This window comes from Zootoca vivipara, chromosome 5 (genome assembly GCF_963506605.1).
Source record: "Zootoca vivipara chromosome 5, rZooViv1.1, whole genome shotgun sequence".
Lineage (NCBI taxonomy): Eukaryota > Metazoa > Chordata > Lepidosauria > Squamata > Lacertidae > Zootoca > Zootoca vivipara.
In genome coordinates, this window is record NC_083280.1 from 47,463,216 (window position 1) to 47,476,565 (window position 13,350).

The 13,350-nt window shown below is 39.9% G+C and overlaps 1 protein-coding gene across 2 annotated transcripts in view; it reads right to left on the reverse strand.

Moving 5' to 3' along the window:
* The window catches only part of SORCS1 (sortilin related VPS10 domain containing receptor 1), a 359,470-nt gene that overhangs the window by 182,119 nt on the left and 164,001 nt on the right, over positions 1-13,350 (reverse strand). For both annotated transcript variants that reach the window (XR_009557597.1, XM_035132751.2), the window contains exon 3: positions 2,438-2,537. Coding sequence is in view for 1 of the 2 variants with exons in the window: in XM_035132751.2 (XP_034988642.2) it covers positions 2,438-2,537 (100 nt within the window). In the remaining variant the exon portion in view is untranslated. The remainder of the gene's footprint in view (positions 1-2,437; positions 2,538-13,350) is intronic.

Genomic DNA, 13,350 nt, shown 5'->3' on the forward strand with positions numbered 1-13,350 from the left:
ATGGTAGTTTCCTCCATGGCACGTGAGCATACCTGGCTAGTTGGCAAAACAGTTTACATAACAATCTTGTATATAATTTAGTTTGGGAATTATGGGGGTTGTTTGCCTCCTAGAGTCAACCTTGGCAGGCATATAGCCATATCAGGAGGTGTTAAAAAATAATGAGGCAAAGTGTGAATTCCTAGTAGTCTGGTCTGTAAAAGGCGAAAGTATACTTTTTGATATTGGTTGGTTTGTGGATTGGGTTATGGGGGTGGGGAGTAGCTTGGGGGTATATGAGCTACTTGTGGAGATGAAGGATCTGAGGTTCTTGGAAGATCAATATTGGTGCAGGAGGAAGGAGAGTGGCCTGACATAAGATCCTATGAATTCTGACTGAAAGAATTCTGCTAAAAGGAAGTTTAGCTAGTAGAAACTGTTCAGATATGAATAGCTGGCTGCATTTATCCTCGTTTATTTTCAATATCTTTTTGTCCTCTTGGATTGTTTGTGTGCATGTAACTATTAATATATTGAAACCCTTTCGAGATTAACCCCCTCCCCCTTTTATAAAGCTTTGTGGTCTCTTGTCTGTAGTTGCCGACCCCATGCTTAAAAGCCAAACCTGCACATTGACGAAAGGTGTTCTTGAGGTGATCCAAGAACTAACCAAGGTGGAGGCAGCTAGGGAAAAAGGAGGCCTTTCTGCTGCTGGGGTTCAGAGGAAGGGAAAGGCAAACTAGAGGGGCAAGTTTGGACAGCTCTCCTTTCCTCAAATGGGTTGGGGAGTCAAGACAGGCACACGACCTTTGTCCTCAAACAGCTGCTGCCAGCAAATGGTAAGGCTGGCCCTGGAAGTGAAGACTTTCCCAAATTATTTTCAGTGTTATTAAAACTTCTTGTCTTTCCTAAGCAAGATAAACTGTTCCTATGTACACGAGGAGAAAACAACAACAACTATCCCTCTTTTGTGAGCATTTCCGTTTTACAAATCCTTCATAAATTGTTGCTCAGTGGGGGGGTCTGATATGATTAAAACCTTCCGGGCTTTGGGATGCATTTTCTCTGCAGGATTTTGTCAAATCCTTTTCAGCTCACTATTGGGAGTACTTAAAAGGCAAACAACTTTAAATACAATCTGGCCTCTATACATGAGGCTCTAACATCTTAATGAGCTGTTTCCCTTTCCCAACAATGAGTTCATCCTAATTCAAGAAGAAACAAAATAACTTCAGGCTTCATAATATTTATCCACATCTTGTGCATTTTCAGTATGGGTGAATCCAACTTATTCCCAGATTTATTGTATTCAACACTGTTAAAGAAAACGAGATGTGTGAAACTGAATACAATAACAATGTTGCAGGTTTTCTGTTTCATTGTTTTGTTTAGAAAGAACACATTTTTGGCAATGTTTCTAGGTAACCTTTAATAATAATGTATCACATGCACAGGTCATAATAACATTGCAAAATTCCTTGCTTTCCAGGGATATATTTCATCAAGCGTCTTGTAGCTCTTCATTCTCCTGCATCCGGCTACTTCTTAAATTTATTCAGTATGTATTATAGGGTTTGTGATGAGCCCTGTTTTTTTAACATGTTTTAACCAAAACGTTTTAACCAAACAACCCCACAATGTTGCAGTATAAAGTAGGCAAGGGATTAAAACACTTCAGTGGAGTCAAATGGTAAAGAGTCAAATGAAAAACGTCAAAGGCTAAATTGCAGAAAGTGAGACTGGGGATTGGGCTAATGATGTCAAAAGGGGCAGTTCAGGGGTTCCCTATGCAGCTCCCCATTGGCTGGATCTAGGGAACCACTTCCCATCCTATAGTCTCACTAGGATGTTTCTCATGCCATTTCAGTAGAACACGAAGATGAAAGCTTCAGGCTGGAAGAAAGCATGGCCATGTCTACATCTTTTCCACTCATACACTAAATGTGTACAGAGGCAGGATTGCAATGGTGCTTTCTTCCCCTGCCACCCATATGCTCATCTGCATTTGCGCAAAGAGCTCTATGCAGGTGCAGCCGCATGTACATATGAATATTTCATACTTATGATCAGGGACCTGGCCATTTGCATGGTTCCCGAATGTGCATACGTTGTACACCTGTAGGTCTCTGTTCTCACCTTCACTTGAATGCATGGGCATATAATACAAGGAGATGGGAGTGAAGATAAGGGGAGAGATAACATTCTCCCTATCCATGCATTCACTGAATGATTAAAAAGGGCTATATAGTATTATGAAAGATTGCCATTTGTCAAAAAGCAGCATGAGAACCAGGATGCAATGAACATTAAAAAGAAGGTACATGGCCATCTAAATCGTAAACTACTTGTTTTTGTTTGTTTGTTTGTTATTCAGGAACATTGGTAACACTATGTAAATATTAACTAACAATCAAAATAAATTTTCTGTCAGGGTTAAACCAAACGTGTTGTCACTTACCTTCCGCTTATTAGTTGGGCAGACATAGAGGTAGCTAAGAATGGTCTTCAGACCCACTTTGTCATTCAGCTTTTCATATGTTGTCCCATAATCTGTTGACCTGTAATTTAAGAAAACTTTAGTAAGCATAAACACCAAAGCAAAACTAAGATGTAAACTGTTTGGCTGGTTTCCAAGTTTAGACATGCAGCAAAATAGCTCTCTGGAGCTTTCTGAGTGATTCGTGTAGTATATAATGACACTTAATTATGTACACATGCCATCATGTGAGTGGTTAACATTTGCATTTAAATTGGATTAGGAAAAATTAAAAATGCATCCTCCCGATTCCATTCCAACATAAACGCCTACAATAAGAAATGTTAATCTAGTTCTAAGAGGTGGTGGTAATGTTTGTTGTAAATGCCAAGTGTCATGACAACAAGAGACTGAGTTACTTCTTTGCGAGATACCAATCTCAGCCTTAAGATCATGTTGAGATAGCGTAGCTGATTTATTCCACTCAAGCCAAGTGGTACAATTCAAGTTGTTTGCTCAGTAAAGAGAACGCTTGCTCATATTGGAAAAGAAAATGATATCATGACAGCTTAGCAACTACTTCATTGTTCTATTTTTGCAGGTCATTTAGCTGTCTATTCAGTGATGGTTCATAAGACTATGATTATTACAGAGCTGGCTAACCAAGACAATAGATATCTTGCTAAGTGCCAAATGGCTGGCATCCATGATTTGATTCATCTTGCTGTGTATATTTAAATATGAAGATGGAGTGTGAGTATCTGAATTACCGGTAAAGCATGCCCCCCCCCCCAGACAGAAACCTGCGTAGTTTAATACTGTATACCATATAGGCACCAATAAGGAGGATTCTCCCTCAAAATGCACTGGGCATGTAGAATTACCAGTATTGAAAGGCCTTGGTTTTGCCCTTCATAATACATTGGATTTGGGACTATTTACAGTATTTATATTCTGGCTGTTTGGGGGATATATAGCCATTTGGATGCTTAAATTGTGTCCAAAGTTAAGAGATCACTAATTAAAAACACCAATTTGCACACATTTGAGATAGAAATGTTTCCTGGGATGAGAACACAGCATCTAGACACATCCGAATCCTATTACAACTTCTTTTTAGAAATTAAGCAGTGGGAGAAACTCACATATTGAAAGCGTCTAGACACAGATGCTAGCTATCTGGCATACATCTGAGTGAACAGTGGCATACATTAAATTCAGAATATTTGTTGGCAAAAAATCAGACATTGAGAAAAGGTCATCAGATCAACCTGATTCAGAATGGTCAACTGTCCCCACCCCAATGAATTTTCAAGGCAACGGTATTAAATGTCTTTATGAATTTTTAATTGTTTTTAAATGTGTGTTTATTATTAATAATAATAATATAATTTTATTTTTATTGTATTGTTTTAATTTTCTGTGTTTGCTACCCTGGGTACCTTTGATATTGGGTATTAATTTGGTATTAATAGCCTAATACTTATTTAGTGCATCTTTGCCATAGTTAGAAGAATTAGGTTTTGATGGGCATTGGGATGTTAGAAGTGTTTCAGAGAGATATTTTTAACATGAACTCATCAGCAGTCATAAAATCAGCGATGCTTCTATGGATTTCAATAATTTCACTATTTTTATCCTAAATATCTAAAAGGCACACACCTGCATACATTATGCTTTTAATAATAGCTAAACTTACTAATAATCACACACCTGCACTCATACACACTGTGACTTGATTTCGGCTCAAAAATAAAATGGCAGACAGTGCGTCCAGGCAAGAATTGGAATTATGTGGGTGCCATGGTGTGTGTTTTGGGTGCTATGCCTGCAAGCGCCATGTTGGAGAATTCTGCTACACAGTTAATTGGACCCTGAGTAATTTGATTCTGGACAGGCACAGGATTGGGCTGTGGATCTTAAGAGCAATAATTTTGAACCCTGCATTTTGTAGGTCTCCTCATTTTGTTCCTTAGGCTCATTTATGCTTTTTGTGTTTATCATTGGCCTATTGAGGGACATAAAATCCATCTGTTTCATTTAAAACTGGTGTGCATAGAACAAATTACAAATCTAATAACGAGAGAGGGATAAATTTAAACCACAAATTTAACATTTATACCTGTGATTCAACATTATTTCGGGAGTGTTTCCAAGGGGAAATAAAACAATGAGAATAATGACTTCCTGATCTTCCCATCCCTTATGCTTTATCTAACTATACCAGCACTAACCTTGCTCTCCACCCAACCAGCTGCTGCCTGATAAATTTAGCTCAAACCTTGTTATACATACCCGGAATAATTTTTATTTTGTACAATGTTTCCCCCCTCCGCCCAAAGATCTTGCCATTTAAATACAGCTTCATTATTATTCATTGACAGTTGCTCTCTCACACTCCCTCCACCTTTTTTCTTCTGTCATACATATGACATTTCTATTATGGTATTATAACAAAATAACTTGCACGCTTTATTTAAAGTCACCAAATTCCATTAGTCTGCCCACTGTCAGGACAATATCTCAATTTGCTCCTCATGGTATTTCAGAATGATAATAGGCAATCTGCATCCACTGAATACATGAACCCTAAGGAAATTGTCACCTGTTTCTTAAGCAATTGTACACAGGAATGTTTGAGGCTGTCGGCTGGAATGCAACATTTCACTATATTGCTTAATGGCATGATTTTTTATTTCCCTGATCAGAAATGTGTGACTTGTTTTACTTGAGCTCCTGCACATTTGAAACTCTGTTCTCGCATTTCCCTGAAACCTCCCAAATAACAGATGTCTAATTCAAATGCAGGGGAAAAAATGTATTTGCATTAAGGATACATGGATGACACAGATAGAAAAGGTCCATGGCTACAGGATATTGTTGACTTCAGGGATGCACCTGTGAACAGGCGTGATGTGTGAACTACCTGTACCACGTGGGAGTGGGGAGCAAATAATGGACAGATCTCATAATCATTCAGAATGATGAACTCAGAACTTGTATGCATTCAGGGAATTTCTAAGCTCAGGACCTGGTTGTTAGCAGCTTGTTTTGACTGTCAGGTACCATTGGTGATGACTTGTGCATCAAGATTGGCAGCAGTGGTAGACCTTGGGGTCATAAAGTTGAGTGGTTCCCCATAATCCTTGTGCTTCATTCTAAAGAATAGATGTGGCGTCCTCTGCAGTGTCCCTGGGGCTCCATGCCCAGTGTGACCAAAACAGTTACTCTCCCTTCAATTTGCCTCTGTTCTCAGCTCCCAACTATTGTATTGTTCTATTCAACAATTGTCTTGTCCCCCTTTTCCCTCACTGGTCCTCCTTCCAATGCTATCTGAAGAACGCAGCAACTCTGTGCTAGTTTGGACAGAAATATATGGAAACAAGAAAGCAGCAACATCCAGTCAGTTTATCACCTGACACTCAGCAGGAGAGAAGAGTTAGTTGGAAAGGGGAAGATCAGGCTTCAGCCACAGGGCCCAAGTGATTAAGCAGAAGAATTGGTGTTCCATGAATAAAGAACTAAGCATATACATGTGCAACTTTGACTTTCCACAGACAGTGAAGCAACTAAAAAAACAAGCTCTAGTGAGTTGCCTCTTGTGCATGAAAAAAAAAACAATTTATTACTGGTCTAGGAGAGTACCCCCCCCCTTTTTTTTGTTTCCTAGATCTTTAAAATGTCTGCAGCAACTGGGATAGGTTTCATCATGAAATTTTTAATTTTTATCCTGAACAACTTTCATTCTGATATGAATGGCACGGCAATATATTTTAAATTATTCCATCCTATTTTATTATTGACTACTACCTTAAAAACAGGTATGGGAGGTGGTTGGTTAGAGAGCTGTGTTTGAACACATAATGTTATTCTGACCATACATAGAAACCTTCCATCAGTCTTCAAGAAAACTATTGCACTGTCTTGCCTTTTACATACCACCCCCTTTGAAAATGTTGTTGTTGTTGTTGTTTAGTCGTTTAGTCGTGTCCGACTCTTCGTGAAAATGTACTGGAAATCAAATTGGTATTTGAAGTTAAAATTTAGCTGTTTTTTGTTTTGTTTTTTACAATCCCCCTCCACAGAGGAACACCAGATGTCTATTTAATTACATTCTAATTACATTTAACTTTTTTAGTCATTTCAGTTTTTAAACAAAGGTATTGTTCTCTATTCTGATACCTTAGCACCATGTAACAAACAAATAAAAAAGGCAGTTTGACAAACAAATAGAATGCCAAATGCACAAACTAAGTGGTTGAGAGGGGAATTAAGTTATTCTCTCACTTAAGATAATGTACAAGTGAGAGAATAACTCTTGAGCAGCAGCCTCCAGCTTGGTGACTGCCAAGTTGGCGTGGTCTGAACTACAACACCCATTACACCTGTCTATTGACTGTGCTTAATGGGACTGGTGGGCATTATAGTGTAATACATCTGGAAACTATCAGGTCGAGGAAGGCTGCTCTAAAGCTATATTGCTTTTCTCGTGTTTGTGGTGGCTTTAATAGTTAGAGATGGAACATATTCTAGGCCAAGGAAACAAACATAGTGACCTCTCTAGCTATGATGCATGTCTAATTTCCCAAGGTCTTTTGCAGTCAGTAGTGTTTTGATCATTAACTGGCTTTTTCTACATTTATATATCTTGGACATTTCCCTTTACATTCATTCAGATGCTATGTACCACCTGTCTTATCATATGGAGTATTCACTTCAAAGACAGTCTGGCTCAAAGACTTCAGAAAACTTCTTTCAGAAAGTTCAAAAAGACCAGTTCAAGGGTGCTGTTCTGTTCGATGCCCTTACAACAGCTACAATTCTGGTAATTAGTATTGTAAAGAGAGACTGGATTATAGCCCGTTTCCTCCCTGACCTCACCATGAAACCAGTTTTGGTTTCAAAAACTGAAACCAATATGAGGATGGATTATTGAATGCCGTTCAGCATGTTACATGTGCAGATCAAAACACACGTTGCGTCCATGATTTGAAAAGAGCTTCCTGTTGCTGATACGAGGGAGGCAGACAAGGACACCTTACGGTGCACAAAGCAGTCACCTGAAGCTACTCGAACAATACCAGCTTTAAAGCAAGAGCTCAGTTGTTCCTTCTGTGGACAGGTATGTGGCTGTTTCAGAATTTTAGGTTGACTTTTCTGTCGGTAAGCTTATGCTTTGATTAAAATCAGCCTATACAATTGACCCTATGATTCACTGCACAGGCCAAAAAGTAGATGGTTTCCCCTACAAAGTCCAGTACATAGTAGCATGTGAGTATGGACAGAGTTGTGGAGCTGCCCTCCCAGCAGTGGTGTCACTGTTGACTATCTCAACTGGAGGGGAATGGGTTGCCCTGATCATGGCACTGTCTTGCTCCACCCCAGGATTGTCCGGGGAAGCAAAAGTGGCCTGGGTGGGAGGGTGACTCAATGGCTCCCTCTCACCATGTGTGTCAATACTGACAAAATATCTTGCACTAGTACATTTTAAGTCAGGATGAGCAACATTTTAAGTTACCACCTAGGGAGAATTTGTCCAGAAATATGGTCTAAAGTTAATTTTTTTAAAAATGCACTTTAGGGGGTAGTAGGAAGCTTGGTTCCATATCAGAATTCTGAAAGAGAAAGAACAGTGTATTTCACGTTACAGGTAGGTAGCCGTGTTGGTCTGACATAGTCAAAACAAAATAAAAAAATTCCTTCCAGCAGCACCTTAGAGACCAGCTAAGTTTGTCATTGGTATGAGCTTTCGTGTGCATGCACACTGCTTATCTGAAGAAGTGTACATGCACACGAAAGCTCATACCAATGACAAACTTATTTGGTCTCTAAGGTGCTGCTGGAAGGAATTTTTTTATTAGTGTATTTCACATTAGTGCTCACATCCTAGAGCTTCTCCAAATGACCTGCTTATTCAGTATTTATTCTGATTTGGTTGCACTAAACTTACATGATGATTGGGCTATGTCAGACCCATATTCAGCATTCATTCTGATTTTTTTATGGGGTGTTTATATGGCAATGAGTGTTCATCCTGATTTGATTTGATTGACAAATCGTCCCATTGATCATTTGCTCATCCCACACTTTTCAGTGTATTTTCCTGTCACTAGCTGCAAAAAAGCCTGTGGTTTTGTAAAGTGGATTTGTTGCACTAGGGAGCCAGAGCACTTTAATCCGCTTTACATGTAGAAACCTAAACTTACAGAATGTGCATGAATCCCTTCTGCAAACAGAGTGCAGTCTGGCAGCAACCCTATACATGTTTTCTCAGAAGTAAGTTCTACTGATTTTGATGGAGTTAAGTTAAATATGTTCGTGTCCTGCTTGCAGGCTTCCCATAGGCATCTGATTGGCCCCTGTGAGAAGAGAATGCTGGGCAGGATGGGCCTTTAGTCTGATCCAGAAAAACTCACCCTACATTCTTATGCTAAGGGTTGCCTTTCTCTAAACAAGCTGCAGCTGATGGAGGTTCATACTCCCTCCCCTTCTCCCAACACTACCTATTTCTTTGAGCACTTGGAAGCTCAACCAAGAATGTAGATTCAGGAATGACTGATGCAACTCATGTTTTCATGCTGACAGGAAAGCCTCATTGTAAGTTTTTTCACCCAAAATAGCTTCCAACCAGCTACGTTCCTCACTCTTATGCCACACGGGTGAGCTGCCTATGAGTCACTGAGAGCCACATGCAAGGGTGGAGAGGTGGGACCACTGGCTTTGTGTCAGTGGCTATCACTGGAGTCAGCACTGAGTGGGGCCATCTATCAAAGGAGTTTGACATAATATTATCTTCCCAATCACCCACACAGATCACAACTTTGCATTAGAAAAACCATAGCAGAAGTTTGACATGGAAAGAGGTTTTCAAAAACCACAGTGCTTTGGGCTAGGAGAATGAATGTTTACACAAACCTTCATTCATTCTCACACATACTCACCTATATGCACTCACTCATGAAAACACACTTACGGTTAACCCTCCCCATGCACTGTTCGCCCTGTAGTTGCGTAGGCTGGGGGAAGTCTAATTTACTTGGGTGCAAGACAGTGCATGGGAATGGGCATGGGGGAGCGTTGGGAAGGCAGCAAAATTTTACAATGGTGGCCTTCATGCAGGTCACGCTGAGGACTATCAGAGGACATGCAGCTCATGTTATGAGCAAGTTGCTGTCAGCCCCAAGCATAATGACAAGAGTCTCTTCACAGCTACTGCTTTATGTTTGCTTACTGCTTCCTTAGCTGAAAATTAAACAAGTTTCTAGGAACCCATAAATGCCACCCTTCCAGAAAACTACAGCTTAAAATCATTTGTCACAACCATATGGCTTATCTTAGAATGTGAAAAGTGACTTCATCTGTTCAATCCCGTTCCCTAAGCACTTGGGTATTAAGGAGTTCATTTTCTTGTTTTGCCTCTGTCACCAACTTTTGCTATATATCACATTAATAACTACATTTGGCTCCCCCAAATGATAGAATCATCAGCAAACTATTAGATTTCCAATTGATGTAAATAGGCAGAATATCACGCAGGCTTGGTGGGTGGCAAATGAGTTTTGCATTTGGGAGCAAACAGCAGGTGGCTCCTCACCATCTATCAAAGGGGTTTGACATAATATGATCTTCCCAATCACCCACACATATCACAACTTTGCATTAGAAAAACCATAGCAGAAGTTTGCCATGGAAGGAGGTTTTCAAAAACCACAGTGCTTTGGGCTAGGAGAAAACAGGGACTACAAAGAACAGGCTGCTTGATCAGGCCAGTGGCTCATCCAGTACAGAATCTTGTTCTCCCGGGCTAACCAGATGCCTATTGGAAGCCCACAAACAAGACACTCTCCCCTCCTGCAGTTTCCAGCAACTGGTACTCAGAAGCATACTGCCTCTGGCAGGTTTCAGTAGCGAGTGAAAGCCTTATCTCCTTTCAACTACAAGAGTTGAAAGTAATTTTGTCCGAGTCTAACATAAAGGCAGTTGACACAGGTGTTACCATACCAACTCCTACAGGTAGAGAATTTGTAAAGCATGCGGGATTTTTCAATCCACACTAATATTCTTGACACAGCGTGGTTGACACCTGTCTAACTTGGGAGACAATGGAAGAGTTCACCTTTGCGGATAAACCAGTAGAGAGTTACACTGCCTGCTGTGGTTGTAGAGAGACTGATAAGAGAGAGATATGTTTTGTTGCAGCTGGGGCAGATGAAGGCGTTCGGTTGTGCTGATGCAGGTGGACCACGGCATTTCTTTTTTCTGCACTGCTCCCAGAGGTCATTCCTCCTGTGGTCACTGCTATACAAACATGACCTCACTCTCCAGATGTTGTGGTCATCTGCAAGAGATTTCCACATGGCAGGGTTCATGTTGCCAGCCTTTATGTCACATTTGCAGAAATCTTTGTAACACAGAGTTAGTCTGCCAATGGGCCTGGTGCCTGAAGCCAGCTCCCTGTAGAGGAAATGTTGCAAGTGGATGTAAGCTCCTCTCTGGGGTCCCACACATTTGTGTGGACCAGGTTGACATATCATAGATGAGATGAGATTTTGTTCTGGATTGACTTGGCATTCAGAACAACCCCAGTAGGCCCAAGGAGTGGTTGGTAAGGCAGCTGTGGGCCTCCTGGTTGGAGAAAGGACCACAGCATAGTTGTCAAATGTCTATCTTGTATAATAATAATAATAATAATAATAATAATAATAATAATAATAATCTTTATTCGCATTAGCCAACGGCCATAGCAACAATAAAACAATACTATACAAAAAAAGAATATTGAATAAAAGGCATGTTTTAGTATCCTGAAATATCAATCAGTTGGTGGCCCTTAGTCTAATTGCCCCAGCTATGTATCTAGCAACCTTTGCTGTTATCTTGTCATTTTGGTCTGATAAGAGGAAGTGCATTATGGCCGCAGATGGGCGACCTGGGATGGTTAGTAGGAGTGGGGTAATAATCTCGTTCCTCAGGTCTTTGTAGGGGGGACAAGACAGGAGGACTTGTGCCACTGATTTTATACTGCCATCTCCACAGGGGCAAAGTCATTTCTCAAATAAGATCTTTTGGAATCGACCCTCAAGTATGCAGAAGGCAGAACATCCAGTCTTGCAAGTGTAAAGGCACGTCTATATTTTGGGATAATAAGTTTGTGCAAATATGGGGCCAAAGAATCAAAGTGGGAGGTAGGAAAGTAAGCATACCATGGGCAAAATTTCTTTATGGTGGCCAGATTATTCTGGTGCTCTATATCTTTTAAACGCTGTCCGGTTAGACTTTTTGCTTTGATGGAGCCCATCTTGAGTAGATGTTGTGGGGATAGGTTTTTGATGAACAATTTTGGTCCAAGCGCTTTTATGGGAATCTTGAGTTACTAAAGGTAATAAACCAGAAGTGTTTGAATTTAGGCAGAGCCAGGAGTTAAGAGTTCTTTGCCAGGTCCATACTTCTACAGAAAGGAGACTTGCCTCCAGTCGCAATGATGCGTTTGGAACTCATGGTGGGACAGAAAAAATCTGCCTTAAAAACTTTGATTGGACAGATTCCAGAGTGCTGAGATGGTTACCAGTCCAAATTTGAATGTCTACCTTATCTTTCCCTTACCAGGCACATGTGAAAATCAATGCATTAAAATTAGTGCATTAAAACTTACCCTGAATCTTCTTTGTCTCTAAAATTTAGTACACTAAGTTAAGAAGCATCTGAGCTCTTTGTGTCATTAGCAGTATATTTATTACGATATATCTAGGGGATCAACTGGGTTATAAAGCAGTCTATTTATAGCTTCTCCTGGGATATGGAGTGGTAATTTGTTCCCTTGACACCTAACCTGAGGTCAGTTCCAGCAGTGGAAGATGTATTTTTACAGGAAATGAAATGAAAGCATACAGCAGAAGATTAATATAGTTTCTGAGGCCTGAAGAAAAAATGTGCTGAAGAAAAATGGTCAAGCGCACACATTATGTATCAAGAATACAACAGTGTGCTGCGGCCAAGGTGAAGTGTTCAAGCAGTCTATTAATGAATTGATACACGGGTGTTTGCGTGTCAGGGAGACATAGCCTGATGTTTTTGAAATGAGCCGTTCCATGTTTCTAAAACGATTTTTGTAGTTCAGTGCCTGCAACAGATCAAATGGTGTCTTATTTTTAGGCTGTCATAACATAATGGAGCACAAGGAGAATCGGGCATAGATTCCATGGCAAAAATAAATGGTATACGAGAAGATCCATTTGCCATTTGGTCATACTTTACAATAGAGTTTTCAGTATTCACGTGCTTTAATAAAAGGGAATATTGCAATGTTTTGTTCCTGCTCATTTAACTAGAGTGTGCAGTCAAATGTCTTGACCCTACATATGAACTATTAATCTTCATAAAAAACACAAAATACATGCATGCCCAATCACACTTAAGAACTATATTCCACAGAGAGGCTCATCTGATGACCACACTATGTTCTTTTAAGTGCTGTGTAAAGATGCTATTTTTCTCCCAGGCCTTTCAATTATATTAGACATTATTAGAGCTTTGCACTAAGTTATTCCCCTTGATGGGTTTATACTGGTTTCAAATTGTTTTTAGCTGCTGCATTTCTCCTGGTTTTTTGCTGTTTTGATTTGGTTTTAGTATTCTTATAATTTTGTGGGTAGGGGGGGGGAGCTGGAGTGGAGTGTTTTCAGTAGTCTGTAAACTACTGAGAGAACTCAATTATATGGGTGGCATACAAATGTAATAAACAAATGTGTCAAGGCAAATGCATGTTGAATTAATCTCTTTACTGTTCATCTTTAGTGCACCAAATAATGATTAAGCTGTTTCTGCTACTGAGGTTTTAAAAGATACATGCTTCTAATTTTATTTGCACACACAGACCTTTCACACTTGATTAGGAT